Source organism: Typopeltis vanoorti, chromosome 10, assembly GCF_054136105.1.
Source record: "Typopeltis vanoorti isolate ZY-2024b chromosome 10, IOZ_Tvanoo_1.0, whole genome shotgun sequence".
Taxonomy (NCBI): domain Eukaryota; kingdom Metazoa; phylum Arthropoda; class Arachnida; order Uropygi; family Thelyphonidae; genus Typopeltis; species Typopeltis vanoorti.
The window spans coordinates 6,471,808-6,497,559 of NC_143558.1; the positions used below are offsets into that span (position 1 = coordinate 6,471,808).

Genomic DNA, 25,752 nt, shown 5'->3' on the forward strand with positions numbered 1-25,752 from the left:
ATCGAAATTAGCCGAAAATATGTACATAACAGTTGACTTCATAACTGCCGTTTATTTTGATTTGTAGTGAGTGATTAGGGGGGAGAACCAAGAAAGTTGAAATGCAAAAACCAACAGATTACTTTATAAAATTTATGCATTACATGATATGATTCAAGATTTACGTATGATAACTAACCTTCGGACTAAGATTATGAATAAAATAGGAAACTTAATTTGGAACAGATGGAGGCTGTATTCATTTTTAGATTCGAATTTTCATGAATTTATAAAATAATTGTTTGACAAAAATAATTATCTTCAATCAAGTTCTTGGAGAATTTTAAAATGTATTGGTGATTAAAATAATTAGCAACAAAATTGATAGTGACTTCCATAGTGATACAATATGAAGTGAAGAAAGTATGAAAGGATTTCTTATTTTGCGCTGGCATTAAAAACTATAATTATACGATAAAAACAAGCACCAAAATGAATATAACTCATAGGTATTTAGTCTGATATAACTTAAATTCCGCTTACCGAGCAAACGGCAAGCAACTGCATTTCTTGCTGTAGGCCACAGAACGTAGCTACTGCGTACGCCAGGTAATGTAGTTAAGTGTTCTTTTCAGCATGAAGGATTATCGCACCTTCTAATGGACATGACGGCCAAACCACACTTCTTATCCATGTTCTCTCAGCAGGTGGACAGAATATTATCCAGGTTTGCTGGACATATATATATACGTCCAGCAAAGAAATGGTATGCTTACATACATGAATTTTATGGAATACAGAGTTCCTGTTAGTTTTATATTCTAAGGAAAGAACAATGTATTTCAGATGGAAGCGAGAAGCCTCACAAATTTTTCAGCAGCCTCTAGTTTTTATATTATGAATTTAATATTTAAAAATAAGTATTTTATTTTGCAACTATAACTATGATGTTTTTTTTTATTGTTCTTTGTGAGGAGTAAGGTTTTAAAATGAGGCCCCCCTAGAGAGTGAGGCTCACATCTTGCACCTCATGCGCCCAATGGTAAATGCAGCCCTGCATACATCAATAAACTGCATAGCATTTCTCCTGCACAATCTTCTCATTGGCAATCACTGCCCTTCTTCTCACTTCTGTCCTATCATACCGAAGCAGCATACTCGCAGTTTTTACTTTCTTTACTGTTCAGTTTTGCTTCTACTAACAACTCTTTCATGTCTTCTCTCATTGCATATTTCTCACCTTTCAAATCATTTGTGTCTGCCAAAACAATTAACTCATCCGCTTGTTTCTTCTGCATACTTATAGCTTCACTGACATCCTTTATCTTCATGCCTGGAAAACATGCTTTCATCACTTTCTCATTAAGTATACCTCTTATTATTGAATCCCCATTCTTCCTGGTCTCTTCCACTTTTATGCTTTTTCCATTCATTCTTTCTATTTATTCTAGGATTTATTTATGTATTTTCTTCTTTCTTTATTTATTTTATTTCATTTTTTATCCATACAGTCAGTTTATGAATTTCTTAAATTACTTATTTTCATAGTCTAGTAATCATAACTGGAAATGTGTCTATTTCTGAAGATTTATATATATAATTTTGATTTTATTTTACTTTATTTTAATTTTGATTGTATTACTGTTTAACAGTAATTCCAGACTGAATGGAAAGAAGAATTTCTAAAATTAACCTCAGATGAACTGAGCAGAAACGTTCCTATAGCACGAATTAAAGCAGCTGTCTGCTATTAGGATATCAATTCATATTGCTATAAATGTACTGAATGATTTTTTTTCTTTTTGCAAAAATATCATTAGTACTGTGTAAACATTCGATGATAGTGTTAAATTGTGAATGAAGAATTTTATGATTATTAATACTTCATTCATGATTTAACATGAATTACATTTCCTGAGCTAAGTTTGCTCCTAAGTAAATTGTAATTTAAACACTTACTGTTTTTTGTTCATTGAAATAATAATTGTAATTTTTTTTAGTTATTTATCTTATATAAATTCTTTATATTAACTTGTAAATGTATCCTAAGCGAACTGTAATATATGCATTTTATTTGTTGTTACTGAAAGTGAAAGTATTTCTAAGGGACTCTGCAAATGTGATTTGATTGGCTGCTGTCAGAAAAACTGTTATTTTGAGATAGCGCGTTCCTTAGTGTTGGGAACTGTACAACGATCATGTGGGAATTTCGTTGTAAACTGAAAGAACAGAGAAAAACAAGTTTGGGTGGGAAAAAGAGAGAGAGGATTTTATGAGATATAGGAAGAAGGAACCAGAAGAAAAATAGAGAGAGTGTAGGAAGATCGTGAGATGTGATCTAACCTGGGATCGTATGACATAACTAAGATTTTGAAACTTGTTCCCATTTTAATGAATCTTACTTCGAACTCATATTTATTTATAATTTCCTGTCACCTTGTAAAGGAATTTACCCGAGCGAAGGGATAATAATATGACCGAGATTTATCATAAGATAAGTTATTATGAGCAAGAAAATACATTTTCTAGTCTTAACAAATAAGTTATTGAACTCAGGGATACTATAAGTTTTGTGTTGCCTACAGTGGAAGATAATTGAGTGTTGTAAGTGTTTTCCATAATGTGCAAGCTATGATGATCATACTAGTAAGAATATCTATTCTATAACTAACGTGTGATAGTGTTGCTTGTGTCCGGAGAACTTGGTTAAATTGCGTGTTGCTGAAGCCAGCTAGTTGAGCTTGAATGAGTGATATTATAAAACATTTCCTTGTGAAACTAATGTGAGAAACTTCATTGAAGAACTAGTTCATGTTTGAATTTGTTATCTCACAATTTATATGTAAATTCAAGATTGAGCCTTTTAAGAACTATTTTAATCCTCTAATAGATATTGATGATGCCAGCTAAGTGTTTGATAAAATTGAAGTTTGTGATTATTCTATGAGACTAAAAAAGAATTAATTATTAAGTGTTTTGCTGAATATTGTTGTTGTTTAAGGTGAAACTAAGTTGAAATCCTAATGGATGAGAATTGTGAAAGCCTTATATATAAGTTGTAGCAGTAAATGATGCACTCAGCTGAGTAGAATCTGAATACTTTATAGAATGCATAAATTATTTTCTAATTGTATTGATCTTAATAGAGTTCTTGTTTCTTATGTAAGAATAATTTTGTGAGAGAATTAAATATCTTGTTCAACTTGATTCTTATGCTTGCCTACTTTCAGTTTTATTGCACCGCTCATTAAAATACGAATCTTGTGGGAAACCCTATGTATAAGTAAGAAAATTTCGACCTGTAATAAGTTCACATAGCTGTTGTGCTATTTGATGCTTGATTCCTTCACAATAACTGTGTGATTTCAAACATAGAGTGGTGCAGTTTAATAAAAATTTTCTTTATGTTTGAATGTGGGGTCAACCAACAACTAGCAAATATAAGGTTGGAGGAAAGACAGAACCTACAATAGCCATCCAGTCATTTTTGCTTAAGAGTTGCAGTCCAGAGAATTTTTTATTTCATTTTTAAATGATAATCTCATCTACTATAGGTTGTTGGTCAGTCATTAGCTATACTGTGGTATTTAGAATTGCAAGATGCTTTCCAGATTCACAAGGAACGCTGTGCATTTGATACTTTACATAAAATCCTATAAAAATAAATATTAAATAGACATGCTTCTTCAGCCATCTACCAGTGCCAACCTGTACTTAAGTACTAGTACTAACGTCGCAGGTAGATGGCTGAAGCAGTATTTCGTTCGAGTGTGTTGTCTCGTGCCTTCCAGATACATCTCGAAGGTTCTCGATACTTCGTTATTTTCATATAAATACAAGAGGATCTCATTCACAGTCAGTCAGTCATGAACAGTGTGATATTCATGTATAAGCGCACACAGGTTCGTCTTGTCAGTCATAGCCTATTGTGGTTTTATATTGCCAGACTTTTTTCATTTGTGTGATACATATAACCGTTACATGGCCATATTGGATCATTTTTTGGGTTCACCTTCCATCACTATGGCGTCTACGAGTAAAAAGCGTAAATCAAGTAATTCTTGTCGGGTTTTAATGAAAAGTGGACCAATTTGTACTTTTTTGTGCCGATCGACGATAAGCCAGTGTGTTTAATTTGTCGTGAGTCAGTGTCAGTATCAAAAGAATACAATATAAAACGACACTATGAGACAAAGCATGTGTCCAATTTTGATCACCGTCAAGGGCGACTTCGTGTGGACAAAGTGAACCATCTCCAAATTGATTTAAAATGCCAGCAGGGTACGTTTAAAAGGCAGAGGGAAGAGAGCGAAGCATGCGTCAAAGTAAGTTACGTAATAGCTGAAAAAATTGCTAAAAAATCAAAAGCCTTCTTGGACGGTGAGTTTGTGAAGAGTGTCTCATCACTGCTAGGGATATTCTGTGCCTAAATAATAAGGAAATGTTTAAAAAAACGAGTTTGCCTGGGGTAACTGTAGCACAACATGTCGAAGAACTTGCCAATGACATTGAAGGAACTTTAAAAAAACGGTCGTCTGAATTTACGTCATATTTACTTGCTTTAGATAAGAGCACAGATGTGAAGTATACAGCACAACTGGCTATTTTTGTCTGTGGCATTGATCAACAATTCAGTGTGACAGAAGAACTACTAGCACTCATACCTATAACAGAAACAAAGAACGGCACTAATATTCTTGAAGCTGCCAAGAAAATGCTCAAGCGTTTCGACCTCAGCTTAACCAACCCCGAGGATGTGGTAACTGATGGTGTCCCTGCTATGGTAGGAAAGAACGAAGTGTTTGTTGCGCTGTTACGGAAAGAACCGGAACTAGAAGGAAAAGATTTCATCCATTACCACTGTTTAATCTACCAGGAGAATTTGTGCACGAAAACTATTGGATTTGAGAATGTCGTGAAAGTTATTGTGACTGTTGTCAACATTATTAGGGCAAGAGGATTGAATCATCGTCAATTCCAAGAGTTTTTGACCCAAGAGTGCGAAGTGAATCACGGCAATGTGGTTTATTATAGTGATGTGCATTGGTTGAGCAGAGGGAAGGTTCTTAAAAGAGTCTTTGACTTAAGGAGTGAAATACAGCAGTTCATGCAAACCAAGAGAATTTGATTGCGGAATTTAACGATTTGAAGTGGATGACAGACTTTGCCTTTGTGACCGACATCTTGTTGCATATGAATGACCTAAATATGTGGCTACAATCCAAAGATCAACTGGTGCACACTCTGTTTGATCACATCAAAGCTTTTGTGGCCAAGCTCAAACTTTGGGAGCACAACTTGCAAAAAAAAAGACTTAACTCATTTTCAACTTCTTGCTGAGTCCAACTGTTCATCTCTTGATGAATATGCTACAAAATTAACCATGTTGCGAAGTGAGTCCGAAGAGAGATTTAGGGATTTTCATAACCAACAGTCTTCTTTAGATTTATTTTCAATGCCATTCATTGTCAATGCTGCCGAAATGCCAGGCTCAGTACAAATGGAGCTGCTTGAACTCCAAAACAACTCTTTTTTGAGAGAAAAATTATTCAATGTGCCCTTACTTACATTTTACAAAGACTACATTTTTGAGGACGCATTCCCTAATCTTCACCGGCATGCTTTGAAGATGTGCACTTTGTTAGGAAGCACATACTTATGTGAGCAGTTCTTCTCCAGAATGAAGCATGTGAAGTCCAAGACAAGAACTCAGATTGTGGATCAACATCTCGAGAATACTCTGCACATAACGACTTCCAACATTGACAAACTGGTAAAGGAAAAACCATTGCCAAGTTGCCCATTGATATTGTAAAAAATGAATGTTTTCTTCATTAAATTTTCTTTTTTCAAGTATTAATTGTATTTACTTATCATGAACCTGACTCCTACCTACGCTCTTAAATCTGAGTTTATTTATTTTTATAGGATTTTATCTAAAGTATCAAATGCACAGCATTCCTTGTGAATGTGGAAAGCATCTTACAATTCTAAATATTACAGTATAGCTTAGTGGCCCTCGGGCTTTGTTGAAATTTTTAATACGGCCTGCGCTGTCTGAAAGGTTGAAGACAACTGATCTAAGTGGACATAAGGAGCATGTGAGGATGAATATCATGAGGTTATAGAGAAGAGTGAAAGATAAGTGTAGTAGGAAAGGTTTTCAGTGTGTTGCTCTGGTATGACAATGATGAGTTGATGGAGAGCCAAAATCATGAATGGTATGCTAGCAGAACTGTGTGAGGAGAAGGGAGTATAGTTTGTGGATGTATGGCATGAGTTTGAGGGAAGAATGAAATTTTACAGGCATGATGGGGTTGCATTTTTTGAATGGCTTTGGCGTGGTGCACTGGAGAAAGTGTTGCTGGATGGAAGCACAGTGTGTGGAAGTACAGTGTGATGCATGCAAGAGATCAGAAGCAAGAGATGAAGTGAAAAATCAAGAGAGTGGTATTGAAAAGACAGAAGTGCTTAACAGTGAAAACAGTAGTAGTGTGAGAGAGATGAAGAGAGAACGGGAATGCAAGAAGAACAAGAAAATGGAGGGAGCCCAGATGGACAGGGAGACATGGCATGGGAGAGTGGCAGTGGATGTGTGTATGAAAATGGAGTATATTGTGATATGGGTAGGGAAGTTGGGACGGAGCAGATATATATGGTAAGTAGTGATAAAGGTGATTGGGCAGGTGTGGTGGAGAAATCACGACCAAACAGTGGCTTGGATAGGACAGATTAAGTCCTATCCAAGTGTCTTGGATAGGAGTGGTTATACACCTGTGATGGAGAAATCACAACCAACAAGTGGCTTGAATAGGACTCGTTATAGACCTAAAAATGATTACAGTATTTGTTTACAAATGGCAGATATATCAGAAATAAGGGAGATGAAATGGTTCCACTGATTGAATTTATTTGCCCCAAAATCATTGGAATAAGAGAAACATGATTGGATGAAGATGATATTCTAATTGGAAAAGAAATGGAAGGATACAGTATTTTTCGTGAGGATAGAAAGGACAAGAAGGGAGGAGGAGTGCTGCTGATGATAGCAAGTTAATTATGACTACATAAGGTAGACATGAAAGAGAGAAATAGTGGCAATGGTTATGAGACAGTGTGGTGTAACATGGAGGTTGAGAGTAAGACATATTTAGTTGGATGTTGCTATAGATCTGAGAATCTGGAGAGTGGTAATGAAGAAATGTATAAACAACTTGGATTAGTGAACAAAGGAAGGGTAATTATTATGGGTGATTTCTATTATGGCGGTTTTGATTGGAATGAAGATATAGCATTTAAAAAAAGGGAAAATGAATTTCTTGAGAGATATCTATCTCAGGCAGCACATAAAGGAGGGCATGCGAGGATTGAGAGTTTTAAATCTGATCATTTCATCAGAGGATGTAATTTAATTGTGAGTGGAGTTTCACACTTTCCTCCATTTGGGAAGAGTGATTATGAAATGACCACCTTTCATGAAGAAAGGTGGTCATTTCATAAGGTAGACTTTCATGAAGAAAGGATATATATGGAATTATAAGGCTGGTGATTATGATAAGCTTAGGAGACAGCTTGGAGCTATAGCATGGAACGAGAGCTAAAATAAGCTGAGCAGTACAGTAAGGAAATAAATTCTGCTTGTGAACTGACAAAGAAATACATTACAGTATCAATGTGTGAATGTATTCCGAAGGACAAAAGGCTGAATAAGGTAGGTGTAAAATGGTTGAATGAGGAGCTTAAGTATGAAATCTGGAAGAAGAAGACGAAGGTACTTTGGAGCAGTACAAGATACCTAATGGTAATAATCAACTACAGTGAAGAGTATAAAGAACAAGCCAGGAGAGTGACTCAGTAAGTAAAACAAAAGTGCAGTATGAGCAGAAATTGGCAAATCAGGCAAAGAAAAACCCTAGAGTTTGTTTTTAGATATGTGGCAAGTAGAAGGAAGGATGATCATGGTAAGATGATATTAATGGATGAAAATGGTAGAATGGTAACTGCTGCAGAAGACATTGTTAAGGTACTCGTTGATCAATTTATAAGGATGTTTCATGAGAAACTTAAGTGTTGATGACATACAAGGGGATGGCTTAATTGTGAGTGTGCAGGAGGTATTTGAGGAAATAAATAACCTATGTCAATAATGTGATAGGATTTGATGACATATCACCATGTCATCAAATTGAACACATTGAATATCTTAAGGGAATGTTCCAGGGATTTGTCAATAGCATACAACAGCACAGGTTCCAAAGGAGTGGAAAGAAGGTAAAATTGTTCCATTGCATAAAGGTGGTGATAAGGCTGTAGCTTCAAATTATAGGCCAATCTGTATACATGGAGTTGTGGTGAATGTACTGGAGAGATTGGTGAGAAGTGGGATACATAAATGGTTGATAATATCAGTATTCTCTGTGGTTATCAGCATGGGTTTGTTAAAGGGAGATTATGGTTTACTAACTTATGTACTATAACAAGGTGACAAATACTTTGGATGGAGGAGATTCATATCGATTGGCATACTTGGATTTTGCAAAAGCTTGTGATAGACTGCCACACGACAAACTGTTAAATAAATTGAAACAGATGGGGAATCGATAACTTATGAGTTGGATCAGTGACTTGCTATCAGATAGTTGTATATGGGGATGCAGTATCCCAAAAGAGGAAGATCACTAGTGGTGCACTGCATGGGTCAGTTTGGGGACCATTGTTGTTCAGTTTGTATGTTAATGATATTGGGATGGGTTTAACTAGTGATATCAGCTGTTTGCAGATGATGCACAACTGGGGAGCAATGCAGAGTCGAGCAGATGTTATAGCCTTACAAGAGGTCTTGAATAGATCGCATAAATGGGCAGTAAGTGGAACTTCCAGTTCAGTATTGCAAAGTGTAAGGTTTTGAGATTTGGGAAGCAAAAGTGGGATGCAAAGTATATATACACTTAGTGGGGAAACTTTAAAGGAAGTAGAGATGAGAGCTCTAGTAGTGATGGTGGACAAGGAACTGAAATTCAGGATCCACATTGCACAAATTTTGACATCACATCGGATAATAGCAATGATGTGGAGTACCTTGACATGCAGAAATAGAGAGGTTATGATGCCGTTGTATAAGGCCTCATATGGATTATTGTGTACAGATTCTGTTGCCTGGTTTTCATGGTGACGAGGATTTGTTGGAAAGAGTCCAGAGAAGATTCATAATGGAATGTGGAGTGCAAGGACAGATTGAGATAATGTAAATTGTAAAGCCGTGTGAATAGGAAGAAAGGGGGGGGGGGTGATCGAGAGGTATAAGCTAATCAGAGGTTGTTATCAGGTTAACATGGAAGAGATTCTTCATAGAATGGAAGGGGGGGGGTAGAACAAGAGGCCATCACTGGAAACTCTATAAAGAGTATGTGGGCGGTGGAGTGAGGAGATGGTTTGCTGCATGGAGAGTGGTTGGTGAGTGGAATGCATTGCCTGAGTGTGTTGTGAATGTAGACACATTGATTCAGTTTGAAGCACTGTTGGATGAGCGTTATGTGTAATAGTGTGTACCTCCCACGATGAGTCTCTGACTCCATGGAGGTTGGATAATAATAATAATAATATGATGCTGGTTATGTAGATAATAGAGTGGATGCTTGGCAGATATCAAAACGTGATATATGGAGGGGCAGAATCGAGTCGAAAACAGATGACTAGTGGTGTACCGCAAGGTTAATTGCTGGGACCACTATTGTTCAATTTACACATAAATGATATAGGAAATAACCTGAAACGAAATATTCAGTTGCTTGCTGATGATGTGAAATTAGATAGAGTAATAGTTAATCAATGTGATGTGGAGAGGTTGCAGAATGATTTAAATAGGCTGTCAATATTGGCAAAAGATAATTGGTGTCACTTTCATCTGGAGAAATATAAAGTTATGCATTTTGGGATAAATAGATTACAAGCTGTGTATCACATTGTTGGAACTGTACTCCAAGAAATAGATAAAGCTAGAGATTTAGGAGTGGTGGTAGACGGAGAGTTAAAGTTTAGAGGTCATATTGCCAAAGTAGTCCATAAGATTACTTCGCTATTGAGGAATCCACTAACAAGTAGAGGTAAGGAAGTTATTCCTCTTTATGAGGCTTTGATACATCCACACCTGGATTGCTGTGCTCAGATCTGGTCTGGGTTTCTTGGGGATGAAGAAGCAGTGGAGAAAATTCTGAGATGAGCAACCAAGCTGGTAATGGCCTGTGAAATGGTCCCCTTTTGGAATAGATTGAGGGTATGTGGATTGCAGAAGTTGGTTGATAGGAGAAAAAGAGGGTATAATGATAGAAACATTTAAGTTGTTTAAAGGGTTTTATAGGATTGAAGTAGGGGGAATGTTTCAGCACTTGACTAGAGGGGAGGCCAGAACAAGCGGTCATCCCTGGAAGTCAAATAAAGGTGAGATTAGTAAGGGTGTGAAGACTATATTTTTTGGCTTGGAGAGTTATGAATTGAGTGGAATTTGTTGCCAGAGTCAGTTGTATTTTGTCTGTTAAAAAGAATGCTATACATTAGGGGAATATCAGAGAAAAAATAGATAGAACGCTGCATAAATACAACATTGAGTCAGCTTTCAAACCTCCTGCAAAATTAAAAAGTATACTCAGCTCATCCATAGATCTCCTTCCCTTCCTTGCCTACCCGGGGATTAACAAAATTCAGTTCACCTGCAACCTATCCTACATAGGGGAAACAGGATGCACCATTCCAACAAGAAAAGACAAACACAAACGGCATATTAAATTCTTTCACTTTCATAAAACAGGCCTATCAGACTGTACACTTCAAACATGTTACAGAATCATCTGGAAAGGCACCAAGTCCCTACACCACATCAAAACTTGGTTTGAAAAAATATTCAAGGAAGCTTGTTGAGATACTGAAATATTGTCCTAATCTCAACAAGGATGGATTAGTAATTCCAAGAATCTGGAGGACCCATCTACAACCAATATAGCATCCAGAACATGATGGCAGAACTTCAACACAAGAAAACCTTAAGAGAAAAGGACATTATAGATGTGTTTGATGTATTTCCACTGTAATGTTTTCTAAGCATCTGAATGTTTCAGCACTTGACTAGAGGGGAGGCCAGAACAAGCGGTCATCCCTGGAAGTCAAATAAAGGTGAGATTAGTAAGGGTGTGAAGACTATATTTTTTGGCTTGGAGAGTTATGAATTGAAGACAACACAAGAAAACCTTAAGAGAAAAGGACATTATAGATGTGTTTGATGTATTTCCACTGTAATGTTTTTTAAGCATCTGTCGTGCACCTAGTGTCTGTGCGCTTCGCAACCATATCCCTAAGAAAGGAGTATCCTAGGTTCGATTCCCTTCAGCGACATGAGTAGATGAAGGATTTTTCTCAGCCATAGCCATGTTAACTGGTCTTGGGCTTGGACAGCAGGGTTTTTTCTTCAGTTTATCCTGGGGATTTTCATCCTGCAAAGCAGACAAACCGGCCTTGAGAACTCAGCACTACAGGACATAGGATACACCGGGGCATTGGGGGGGGGGCTGACCACCTTATCCTGTGAACAGTTTGAGGTCCGATGATTAATAAATCCTTGACACTGTAAGGTAAAAGAGGGTATAAAGAAGATGAGATGAGATGTATATTATTATACTTATGATATACTTATTATGTATATAAAAATTATTTTATTTATGTTAATTAATTAATTTTTTTTTTTTTACTAGAGATCAGGCTAGTTTAAACAGTTAACAAGCATTTAGATTTAGCTTACTTTAGTGTCATGTAGTTTGTGTCCTATGCATATGTATGTTTTCCTGATGATGACCTTGATATAGAGGTTGAAATATCAAGCATTATTTGCTTAATTGTGAGTAATTACTCCAGCATGACTGTTTTGTCTCCGTAAATTCTGCACAATGCAAGTGTGAATATGAAAAGAAACTATCTCCAAGCTAAAGGCAACCAAAAAATATCTATCATTATGTTGCAAGTAAAAGAAGGAACAAATGTGAAAGAATAACTCTCCTGAATGCTGGTATATATATAGGTGACAGATGCAGAAGAGATTATTCAACTAATGAATGCCCATTTTGCTAAAACTTATCAATCTGATGTATGTATTATTGAGCTCACTGCTACCTCTTCACTGGATGAAGAAAATAAGGTATATGAGAAGGAGGTGCAAGAGCTGTTGCACAAACTGAATAAGAATTTGGCAGTACACTCATACCTTGCTATACAGCCGAGATACGTTTGTGGAAAGTCTGCTGCAAAGCAAAATGCTGTATAACGAATCATTTATTTCCATATGAAGCTGTATAAATTAGGTAAGATCCGTTCCAATTTTATAAAAAAATAGAAAATCGTTGGGTTTCTAGTTGAAAATGCATTTTTTTTTTCATTTAAAATATCGTTTACATTAGTTATTAATAAAAACAAAATTATATTTCTATAATACTAATAAACAAAAATGAAATAAAACACAAATAACAAATGAACGGTTTTTTTTTTTAAAATTTCGAATCAGTCTGATGATGAATTGCACGATATCACTTCGTTAGTGTCACCATCTGTTGTTGTCTGAGGACCCGGTTTAAAAAATTTGTTTAATTTTTGTTGTATTGAGTCCCTTTTCTTTTCTTTTTGCAATTCTTTGTAGCAGTTAATAACTGTTAATGCCGCGAGAAACTTTGGTGCTGCGTTCTTCATTAGGATTGTTTTGAAGTAGGCTGTTTATTCCTTGTTCGAAATGAGTAAGCACATTCGATAAATCCTTTGAGGTTAATTGTCGGCAAACAACTGGCTGTTGTTGTTCCTCATCAAATGTACGGTTTGTTTCTAACTGTATTAATTCTTCGTTAGAAAGTGGTTCTCTATCAGCATCTAGCAAATCGATTACATCATGTTCTTCCACATCCTCAAAACCAAGTTCATTTGCTAGGTTCAATATATTTTGTCTAATTTCAAAAAGCGCTTCAAATTCAGAATCATTACTTGTAATGCATTCTGGCCAAATTTTTTTTCCACACATGGTTCATTGTGGTTGATTTCAACTCATTCCATGATTTGCTAATGTTGTCCACAGCATCTTTGATGTTGAATTTTTTCCAGAACTCTTTAATTGACGATTCACCATCGGTTTCATTTATAAGTTTTCAAAAGGAGGTTCTTCATAAATAATATGCCTTAAAAGTAGCTATTGCACCCTGATCCATTGGCTGGATTAGGGCCATTGTTTTTTTAGGTAGATATTCAATCTCCACATCTTCAGATAATTCAGATAAGTTAACTGGATGCCCTGAGCATTATCCAATAGGAGCAAGAATTTGTTACATAAATATTTCTCCTGCAAGTATTTTTTGACATCAGGGCAAAAATAATTTTTGAACCAATCTTCGAAGAGTATTTTGGTCATCCAAGCTTTTTTGTTGGACCTCCAAATGACGGGCATTTGTTTCTTGTTCAATCCTTTTAAAGCTCTTGGATTTCCAGAAGCATATACCAAAAGCGGTTTCAGCTTAAAATCCCCTACCGCATTTGCACCAAGGAGCAAAGTTAATCACTCTTTGGACACCTTATATCCAGATGCAGCCCTTTTGTTCTTTGAAATGTAAGTTCTTTCAGGCATTCATTTCCAATAAAGTGCTGTTTCGTCCACATTAAAAACTTGTTGAGGAACGTATCTACCTCTTTCAATAATTAATTTCAAAATGCTTGGATAGGCTAGAGCTTCATCAGCATTGGCACTAGCTGCTTCACCTTTCATTTTAATATTATGCAAATTATGGCGATTTTTAAATTTTTCAAACCAACCGCGGCTTGCTAGAAAAGTTCCATCTGCCGGACCTTCACTAGTATTTTCATTCTTCAAATTTTGAAAAATACTTTTCACCTTTTCCTGGATAGTCATTTGGCTCTTTGGCATCCTCCGTTGATTGTTGTCTTCAATCCATATGTTTAATAATTTTTCCATTCTTTCCATATTGCTACTTCTTTGACATTATTATTATTATTATTATTATTATTATTATTATTATTATTATTATTATTCAGGCTTCCAAGGAGTCAAAAGACTCATCAAGGGAGGTCCTTCCTAAGACATAAAGTCTGTCAAGACTCATCGAGGGGAGGTCCCCCCCCCCCCCCGAGAAACACAAAGTCTATCATACCACTCTTTAAACTCACTGACCGTTCTCGCTCCCACCACTCCATCAGGCAATGCATTCCACGGCTCAACCACCCTCCACACAAAGAAACCACTCCTTACCCTGTTGCTCACAGTTTCCTTTCGTAACTTCCAGGGATGGCCTCTTGTCATCACTCCTTCCCGCTGTTCAACCAAGCGAAAGAACTCCCCAGTGTCAACCCTGTAACCACCTCTCAACAGTTTAAAAGTCTCAATCATATCACCTCTCCTTCTTCTATCCACCAAACTCTGCGGTCCACATTCTCTCAGCCGATCCTCATAACTATCCTTGTACAGTCCTGAAACCATCTTTGTCATCCGTCTTTGTATCCTTTCCACAGTTAATTTATCCCCTTCAAATCCTGGGGACCAAATCTGAGAACAATAGTCCAAGTGTGGTCTGATCTGAGACTTATACAACGGAATGATAACCCTCTTATCTCTGCAGGTCAGTGTCCTTCTCATAATAGCAGCAATCCTCTGTGTTACCTTCACCACCTTTGCAATATGTCCCCTAAACTTCGGGTTTCCATCAATCATCAACCCCAGATCTCTTGTCTCCCCTACTTCCTCCAGTATAACTCCTCCCATAGAGTATGCAGCATCCCATCGATGTTTCCCAAACCTCAAGACCTTACATTTTGCTGCATTAAACTGACACCCCCATTCATTTGCCCATCTATCTAGCTTATTTAAATCCTCTTGCAGGGCTACCACATCTGCACTATTACTAATAATCCTTCCCAGCTTTGCATCATCCGCAAACAACTGAATATCCCCCTGCAATCCACTGGCTATGTCATTGATATAAAGGTTAAACAATATAGGTCCTAGTACTGAGCCCTGTGGGACCCCACTTGTAACCCTCTGCCTCCTGGAAACTGCTCCACCATACACAACTCTCTGATACCTATCAGACAGCCAATCCTGAATCCAGTTGACCAATCTGACATCCAGACCCATGTGCTGCAACTTAAATATCAGCTTATCATGTGGCACCCTGTCAAATGCCTTCGCCAAGTCTAAGAAAATAGCAGTATATGCCTTTCCCTCATCTAATGTTCTTGTAACTTTATTATAAAAGGCTAGCATATTGCTAAAACAAGAGCGTCCTTTCACAAATCCATGTTGATTCTCACAGATAACATTACCCTCATCTGCCCAATGCTGTATACGGTCCCTCACTACTTTCTCCAAGATCTTAACAACTACTGATGACACACAGACTGGCCTATTATTAGACACTTCCAGTCTGTTACCACCCTTATGCAATGGCACTATCTTACCTTCTTTCCATTCCCTGGGCACCTTTGCCAAAGCCAGACTTTCATTGAAAAGCCATGTTAAAGGCACTGTCAATTCCCTAGCACATTCTCTCAAAACTCGTGGTGAAATACCATCCAGTCCCACAGCTTTACTGACATCCAGAGTACTCAGTATCTGAAACACACTCTCCTCCTGTACCTCCAGACCTCGAACCAGTCCTATCCCTCTAGCATTAAAACTGACTCCTCTAGGATGAAATACTCCAATAAAGTGTTCATTGAACAATTCCACTATGTCCTCTGCATCAGTCACTCTGTTCACATTTTTATCCCACAATATCATTCTTCCACAGTCATTTCTCCTCCTACTGGCCACATAGCTAAAAAATTCCCTAGGATTTTCTTTGGATCTTAGGGCCAATCTCCTCTCATATTCCAGTTTCGCTTTCCTTACCACACTAGTCACTCTTCTGGCCTGTGTCTTATATTCCTCATGCATCTCTTCACCTGTCTCCTTCTATCTCTTCCATAGCCTCTTTTTCGCATGCAATTCCTGTTTAATATTGTTTGTCATCCACTTTACTCCAAATTGCGTCCTCTTCTTCGCTCATGGTATACAACTTACCATTGCTGATAACAAATATTCTTTCACAATTTCCCACGCACTAGTTATATCCTGGCCTTCCAATTTCTCCCTCCATGAAACTTCCTGAAGTTGATGTCTAAGACTATTATAATCACCTGCCTTATAATTCCACATAAGTTCCCGTCTCTTTGATACTCCTGCATGTCTATTCATTTTCCAAGTCAACACCATATGGTCACTCTCTCCAACTGGTGGGAGAGACGTCAACTCAGTTATTATCAACTCTTCTGATGCTATAACCAAATCCAAAACTTTTGAACCTCTTGTTCCCTCTGTTACATGTTGCCTAAGACATTTGTCCCTCAAGAATTCTAGAAATTCCATTCCCCTATTGCTACATGCATCTTCCTATCTCCAATTTATACTACTGAAGTTAAAATCTCCCATAACAGTCATTCTTCTTGCACTTGCCAAACTTAGCTGTCTAAACATCTCCTGGTCCCCATCCTCTGTGCTCCTGGGTCTGTAGCAACACCCCACTAAATATCCTGTCTTGCCTACCTCTACCTCACACCATACGCTCTCAAAATCATTTGTCTCACTTCCTTCCAAATTCTCCACTCTTAGAGGACATAGGTCATCACTTATCATAAGCAGTACCCCACCACCACGCTTTCCCCTCCTATCCTGATGAAAAATGCTATACCCAGCGACTTCTATTTCTGACATGTTAATTTTGAAACACTTAAAGGTGCAACTGACTGTGAATGTGCATTAATTTTTTCTTTGTTAGCTCTAATTGTTTGAACCGTAGATTTCGCAAGCCCTAATGCCTTACATATATCAACAATTTTTTCAGAAGCTTCAATATGATGCAAAACATCTAGTTTAGTCTCTAGTGAGACAGATTTTCAGCTTTTTTTTTTTTAACTCCATCACTCTCCAAATTTAAAGAACGTTTCGGGCTCATGTTTCCCCCAAATACATACTGGATTCTATTTAAAAAACAAAAAATAATAACAGTTATAATATACACACTTTATAGCAACACAAATACATACACACTTTAATATGTACTGTATTTACATACAAATGCATATTATGTACTTATCAACAATGTTTATAGTTGAAACAGAACGCAAGAAGAAACAAACAGTTCTACTTTTGATACAGAGGATTTACCTAATTTACTAAACTGATCACTAAATGCATCTGCTCATGAGCACGTTTACAGAAGGCAGGGACGAATTATGTGCTACTTGAAGATTGTGCGACTACAAGACGACACAAGTAGCGTTCCTGCACGGAGCGGTGCGGCCGGCCTAGAACACATGACAAAAGACGTACACAGGGGATTTCCTGACTTTTTGGCCGTAAATTGAAACTTAGCCATAATTACACAAGGTTATAGCGAAAAGCTGTATAGAGGTATTAGTGTAGTGGCTTATGGGATATCATCACAGATGTCAACTGAACTGGAGAGGTGGAGATCTTTGTGTCTCAGAACAGGGAATATTCCACTGGAGTGAAAACGATATATGATAATCCCATTACATAAAGGTGGTGCAAAAACTGATGTGTCTATCAACCTATCCATATCTAGAGTGGTGGTGAAGATTTTGGAAAAGTTGATAAGAGCTCACTTACAGAACTGAGTTGACAGAGAATCTATACTTTGCAGTGAACAGTATGGTTTCATGAACAGTAAAGTCATTTTGCCTCTTTATAAGACCGTTATATGACTTCACTTAGACTATTTATGTGCAGGCCTGAGCTCCTGGTTTTCATGGTGATGCTTATATAGTATATAGAGAGAGTGCAAAGGAGTATGTTAAAGATGATACTGGGATTGTAAATATAGATTATGAAGACTGATTGAGGATTTGTGCACTGCAGACACTAGCAAACAGGAGAAGGGGGAGGGTGATATGATTGAGACTTACAAACATCTGAAAGAGTTATTATGGAGATTGGAGAGAGAACAAGGTGGCATCCATGGAAGTTGAGAACGAATGCAGTCAAGGAGCTGGAGCTAGATTTTTCTCTCATAGAGTGGTGCATGATTATAATGGATTCCCTCTTGAGGTGGTGATTGCAGGTACCGTGAATGAATTCAAGAAAAGGTATATGACAGTTGGTCCAGGTGATATGTGTTCTCAGTCAGTGAGTCTGACTCCCTGAAGGTCTTAATAATAATAATGCTGTGCATTTTGCTGAGAGTCATTATCAAGAGTAGTTTTGATCTCTATTGAGGTTTCTTCAGTGGGATAGACCCATGGAGATACTGAGTGCTAGCTTGATTGCAGATGTAATTTTTCCATATACTTGCAGACTACATATGGAGCCAAGACACATGGATTCAATCAATTTTCTGTATTTCTTTCAGTCAGAAAGAAATACAGAGAAAAACAGAGCATGCTGAATAAAATGCTTAAGAAAAATAAATAAGACTCACTCACATAGTTTTAAAACTGAATAAGAAACTCAAAGATTGGAATCAGAGAGTTTCTTGCCAAATATAGTAAACTATAAAGTATCGGCGACACTAGCGTTAGCAAATGCAAGTGATCCTAGTACGTAGTACAATACCGGGCAGCTCGTTGCAAAGGTGGGGGGAAGTTCAGATTGCTATTCTTAGGTATTTTCCATAATGTAAAAACACATTTCCTAGGAAATGTATGCTGTTATTACATTATGGAGGGAGGTCACTACCCAGACCGGTTTCAGCCTTTTTTGAGGCTTCATGAGTGAGTAGCTAGACCTAATACCAAAGTGTATAGCGAAAAGAACTTATATACTCTGCGAACGAGTTATCCAAACAGGTGCAACCATTAAGTTACTTAAATATAAAGAGCTTCATTTCGGCAATGAAAACATTACTTAAATTAAGGGGATATTAAATCCCACATAGTTTTAAAACCAAATAAGAAACTCAAAGATTGGAATCAGAGAGTTTCTTGCCGAATATAGTAAACTATAAAGTATCGGCGACACTAGCGTTAGCAAATGCAAGTGATCCTAGTACGTAGTACAATACCGGGCAGCTCGTTGCAAAGGTGGGGGGAAGTTCAGATCGCTATTCTTAGGTATTTTCCATAATGTAAAAACACATTTCCTAGGAAATGTATGCTGTTATTACATTATGGAGGGAGGTCACTACCCAGACCGGTTTCAGCCTTTTTTGAGGCTTCATCAGTGAGTAGCTAGACCTAATACCAAAGTGTATAGCGAAAAGAACTTATATACTCTGCGAACGAGTTATCCAAACAGGTGCAACCATTAAGTTACTTAAATATAAAGAGCTTCATTTCGGCAATGAAAACATTACTTAAATTAAGGGGATATTAAATCCCACATAGTTTTAAAACCGAATAAGAAACTCAAAGATTGGAATCAGAGAGTTTCTTGCCAAATATAGTAAACTATAAAGTTTCGGCGACACTAGCGTTAGCAAATGCAAGTGATCCTATTACGTAGTACAATACCGGGCAGCTCGTTGCAAAGGTGGGGGGAAGTTCAGATCGCTATTCTTAGGTATTTTCCATAATGTAAAAACACATTTCCTAGGAAATGTATGCTGTTATTACATTATGGAGGGAGGTCACTACCCAGACCGGTTTCAGCCTTTTTTGAGGCTTCATCAGTGAGTAGCTAGACCTAATACCAAAGTGTATAGCGAAAAGAACTTCGGCAAGAAACTCTCTGATTCCAATCTTTGAGTTTCTTATTCGGTTTTAAAACTATGTGGGATTTAATATCCCCTTAATTTAAGTAATGTTTTCATTGCCGAAATGAAGCTTATTAGCTCTTTATATTTAAGTAACTTTATGGTTGCACCTGTTTGGATAACTTGTTCGCAGAGTATATAAGTTCTTTTCGCTATACACTTTGGTATTAGGTCTAGCTACTCACTGATGAAGCCTCAAAAAAAGCTGAAACCGGTCTGGGTAGTGACCTCACTCCATAATGTAATAACAGCATACATTTCCTAGGAAATGTGTTTTTACATTATGGAAAATACCTAAGAATAGCGATCTGAACTTCTCCCCACCTTTGCAACGAGCTGCCCGGTATTGTACTACGTACTAGGATCACTTGCATTTGCTAACGCTAGTGTCGCCGATACTTTATAGTTTACTATATTTGGCAAGAAACTCTCTGATTCCAATCTTTGAGTTTCTTATTCGGTTTTAAAACTATGTGGGATTTAATATCCCCTTAATTTAAGTAATGTTTTCATTGCCGAAATGAAGCTTATTAGCTCTTTATATTTAAGTAAATAAGACTCACTGTCAGAACACAAAACAAATGAGCAAGATAAACACAAACCATAGAGAGGATATTATAGATGTAATTCTTAAACAACAATTAAGATGGTTTGAACACCTCCACAGAATGTCCTCTCAGAGATTACCAAATAATGCCTTGTATGGAATCATTGGAGGAAGATGATCAAGAGGCAGATCAAAAAAAAAAAAAAAGAATTTGGTTACAGTCTTTGAAAGACAAGTCACAATTATCGAGTTTCAGAGAGCAAGAGGGGGAGAGAGATGATAGAAATGGCCTGAGGTTGAGCCAGATGCCAAAGATTTCTTCACAGGGATCAATCAATCCATCACCTGGCAGATGAGAAAGAAGAAAATTTGTAGACTTCACTAATTTGGCCCCACTAATAAGATGCCAGTGCAAATGTAACTGGTCTTAGCTATTTGTGTCATGCATCATGAAGCAAGACATACACAGCTGAGAAGAAAGTACACTGTGCGTGATGATTTACATGCAGTGTTATTTGAAGTCAGCATACTCTTTGTATGCAAATAGTGTAACTGTGAAAATGTCACATTCAAACTTTTCTTTGCTTATGTTTGAGTAATATGACGATGAAAACAAGAATGTAGTTTATGGTCAAGTATAATATACTTTCCAAACCAGTGAAAAAAACTAGTGTAAAGAAGACTTTGTCCTCTGTGCTCTGAAAGAGGATAAAAGTAAAAAGAATGATTCAAAGTTGGTTTGGCATGCTTTAGGCTGGCAAATGGATGTTGACCAGCAATTTCATATATTTTTAGAGGCCAGAGTGGTTCAGTATATTAAGGAAGCAAGTTCTGCAGAACAGTACCTTTGAAAATATCCCTAAGAGGTGAAACTGATAGGAATAAGTCTGTAAGAAAAAAGTGAGGGTAGGGTATAACTATTAACTGGATTTCTTTCCACAGGATAACACATCAAGCATAGTTTAGAGAGACTTTTGATGCTCCACATCAAATGTTTGAACAGTATTCTAAGATTTGAACAAAAAATAATGGTAGCAGTCTTATAGGTGAGAAGCAATGAATGGAAGAGGACACCAAGCTTTTCATATTATTATTATTATAATTATTTAGGCCTCCAAGGAGATCAAAAGACTCATTGCGGGAGGTCCTTCCTAGGAAACAGTCTATCAAGATTCATCATGAGAGGCCCCTCCTAGGAAACACAAAATCTATCATACCACTCCTTAAACTCATTGACCGTTCTCACCACTCTATCAGGCAATGCATTCCACGGTTCAACCACCCTCCATGCAAAAAAACCACTCCTCACCCTCTTGCTCACAATTTCCTTTCATAACTTCCAGGGAACTTCATATGTTGAGAAGGCTATGGATGCGATTGTGTTTGTGCATTATTCCAGGAAAGGCAGGATATTAAGCCAGTGTAAGGTAAGAAAATCTGATATTGAATAGGGATATGAGTTTTATCAAACATAAGGATAAGTGAAACAAGATCTTTCTTAAGAGAAATAAGACAGGACTGTGTTTTGGTAGCACTGAAACTACAAGGTTTTCCTTATCCCACTGGAAAATGGTAAGGAGATCAGTATTTAAAGTGTCAGTACTAAAAGCTCTTGAAACATGGAATGTTTGAGCAGCACAAGATTTGTCAAATGAAGAATAGGAAGGAAGTATCTCATCATCAGCAGAACTATGAACAGGATTTGAGGTTACTGAAAGAAAGTAATTTATGCATAGGAGAAAGAGTATGGTTAAAAGTACAGAGCATTGGGTGCTCCACCCAATTTCTCCACCATTGATGAAGAAAATCAGAAAAGAAGTATTAGTCTACCATAGCATGTTGCAAACATCAGAGAGGAAACCACACTTCGTTTGCAAAGGGTTGAAGGTGGAATGCAATATGATGATTTGATAAGTAGACCTCTGTGCTAGGCTTGATCTGATATGCTTGAAGAACAACCACATGAGCTTTTCTAAACTCTTCTTCTTCTCCCTTTTTTTTATTACATTTCTCAATTTTTGTAAGTATTAAGAGCCATTTTGATTGTCCATCAGTCTATATATATAAGTTATTCTGGAACTTTGGCTGGATTTATTCATATTTGGTATTTGGAAACCTTACAAAAATTTGTTAAGCAATTTCAGTTTTTAATATGCCTATTTTATCTTTAGTCTAGTAACCTTACAAAAAAAAAAAAAACGCCTTCTCATTACGCTTCTAAAACTGAATGTATATGTATCCATAAGTTTTTATTTATTATTATTGTTTCTTGTTGTTTTTAGGAAGATCGTGTAGGGAGTGAACTTAAAGCCATGATTCAAGCACCTCCTGGATATCATTTTGTAGGTGCAGATGTAGATTCTCAAGAACTTTGGATTGCTGCTATTTTGGGTGATGCATACTTTGGAGGAATGCATGGTACTGTACTGAATGTTTAATGGAGTTGTATTAATATTCTGTTACTTGTATTAATAGTTAAACTTGAATAGTTCTATTGTTGCATAATTACTACTATCAGCACATCTTCGTATTTTGCAAGTTACTGTCAACTAGAATTTATCTAGCTGACAGTAACTTGCAAATATATAGAATTTATATAAAATTTATTCATAATTTTCTGGGTATACTTCATTGGTCTGTGTGGTTAGCCTAGTGGCTGTGTGCTTCGCAACCATATGCCTGTGGAAGGAGTGTCGTAGGTTCGATTCCCGTAGGGGACGTGAGGAGCTGAAGGATCGTCCTCAGCTATCGCCAAGTTAGCCGGTCTTGGGCGTAAGACAGTAGGGTTTTTTCCCCAGTTTATCCTGGAGTTTTTCATCCCACAAACAGCAAAAAAGGGACCCTTGAACACACAGGATACAGCCATAGGATATATTACAGCAAGGAAGGCAATGGGAAACCACCTTGCTCATAGTCACTTCCCTCATATGATAGCATGGCTGCCCCTACCATCCATATGGATGAAAGGAAACTAATCATCATCATACTTCATTGGGATGTATCAGACATAATGGACAGTCAAACACAAACTTCATGACTGGTTTTCAGTCAATAACTGTCTTTCAAATTGGTATATTCTTTATCATTGATTTGGTCTCAGATTTTCATCAGCTTTTCTGTTTTGATCTTTTGGATCTTATTATTGATCTGACGTCAGCATTGGTTCACCAACATGGCACAAGCTAAAAGTAACTAATTAGAGTATGTGAAGTTCAATTGGTTAGAGTAATATTGGAGTGGAGAAATTACTAAATAAAATAAGTCACATGTATGATTTATCATATAATTCATTTTTATCTTCTTCTTAAGAATTCTGCAAATGAGCAGGTTCTTCTCTTAGTAGCAAAAACTTTCCTTCCACTCTCCTCTTTTCTGAGCCTTCTCTTTCAAGGTTGTGTACCTGTCTCCATTCAGCATGTCATCTAGCATTGTTTTTCTTACTCTTCCTCTGGATCTTTTTCGGTCTATTTTTCCTTCAATGGTATCTCTGATGATTCCGTTCCCTCTCAGAATATGTCTGATCCAGTTTCCCCTTTCTTCTTTGTATCCTCTTTAACAGATGTCTTTCTTCTACTCTTTTTATGACCTCTTCATTAGTTATTTTATCTGTCCATTTGATTTTTTTTCCATCCTTCTCCAAATCCACTTCTCAAAGCTTTCTGAAATCTTAATTTCTTCTTTCTTCAATGTCCAAGTTTCAGCTGCATAGAGGGCAACACTCCCCACATAACATTTTATTAGTCTTTTCTTTAGGTTTCTATCCATTTTACTTCTGAATAAATTCCATTTTCTATTAAAGGCATCTCTTCCCATCGCTATTCTTGCTTTTATGTCACTTTTACATCTTCCATCATTGTTAATAACACTTCCTGATATTTAAATGTTGTTACTTGATTCAGTTTTTCCCCATTTATTCTGATATCCATATTTGCCTCTTTCCTTGCTATTTTCATCACCTTTGTTTTTCTTGTGTTAATTTTTATTCCATAATTGATACAGGACTCCAGTAATCTGTTCAACAGATGTTTAAGTCCTGTTTCAGTATTTGATAATAATGCCTTGTCATCTGTCTACCTCCAATCTTTATTCTTTCTTCTGAATTCTCCAGTGCTTCCTTTAACATTGCTTCGTAATACATGTTAAACAAAATTGGTGACAGAGAACAGTCTCGTCTAATGATACCTGGTTCTGTTGTACAACATGTCTCTCTCACCATGGCAGTTTGTCCCATGTATAGTGAAATAATTAGCCTTCTGTCTTTCCAATCTGTACCAATCTTTTCCTTACTTCTACCATCTTATCTTATTTTACAAAGTCAAAAGCTATTTCAAAATCTGTATAACAGTCTTCTTTCACTTATTATTCTTAACAGTCCAATTGCATCTCTTGTTCCCCTACCCTTCCTGAAACCAAACTGATCTTCTCCAAGAAATTCTTCACCAAAATAGATGCAATTCTCTGTGTTAGAATTCTCATAAGTATTTTTGATGTATGGGAAATGAAGCTTATTGTTCTAAAATCCCTGCAGTTCACTGCATTACTTTTCTTTGGTATAGGTACAAATATTAAGGTCATAAAATCTTTTGGTAATTCTCCTTTGTTATAAATTAAATTTATTATTTTGGTTATTTCTTCAGTTCCTTTCTTTTGAAGTTTTGTTTAAGGAATTCTGTAGGTATTTCATGTGGCCATTTCTACTTCTGTCTTCGAAATCTCTTGGCCTAGATCATCTTCATTTACCTTCTTACCATTATATTTTCTAATGGCAACTCATTTCTTCTATTTTCCTTTTCATATAGATCTTCAATGTATTCTTTCCATCTCATTAGGATTTTATCTTCTTCAGTTATGATTTTCCCATTCTTATTTTCTATGCCTCTAGCTCGAATTCCATTTCTCTTATGATTCATGCTTCTTGCTTTTTCGTACAAAAGATCACACCTTCTCACTCTCTCATAATCTTCCATTTCTTCACATTGTTTTTTAAGCCTTCTCTATTTCTTTCTGCTTCCCTTCTCAATTTGTCATTCAGGATTCTATATTGTATTATCCCTTCTGGGGTGTCTTTATTTTTCCATTTTCTTCTATCTTCCATTAGAGAAATCATCTCATTAGTTATCCCATTTTTTTTTATTCTTTTAGCTCTTACATATCCAATTTCTTCTTCTGCAATCTTCTTTATTTTCTCTTTAACTTGTTTCCATTTCTTTTCTGGATCTTCAGTTTTGACAAAACTTGTTTCCTATAATTCTTTCTCCAATATATTTCCAAATTCCATGTTATTTTTTAATTTCTCTAAGTTCCATTTTTTCCTTTTCATAGCTTCTTTTATCTTCTTTAGTTTCATATTTTATGAAAGATATTTTAAAATTTTATGACCTTAATATTTATATCTATACCAAAGAAAAGTAATGCAGTGAAATGCAAGGATTTTAGAACAATAAG

At 36.6% G+C, this 25,752-nt stretch overlaps 1 protein-coding gene across 2 annotated transcripts in view; it reads left to right on the top strand.

Annotated features, from left to right (window-relative positions):
- Positions 1–25,752, top strand: part of PolG1 (DNA polymerase gamma, catalytic subunit tam) — a 359,824-nt gene that overhangs the window by 264,710 nt on the left and 69,362 nt on the right. For both annotated transcript variants that reach the window (XM_090399500.1, XM_090399502.1), the window contains exon 17: positions 22,590–22,725. In XM_090399500.1, the coding sequence (XP_090255626.1) occupies positions 22,590–22,725 (136 nt within the window). The remainder of the gene's footprint in view (positions 1–22,589; positions 22,726–25,752) is intronic.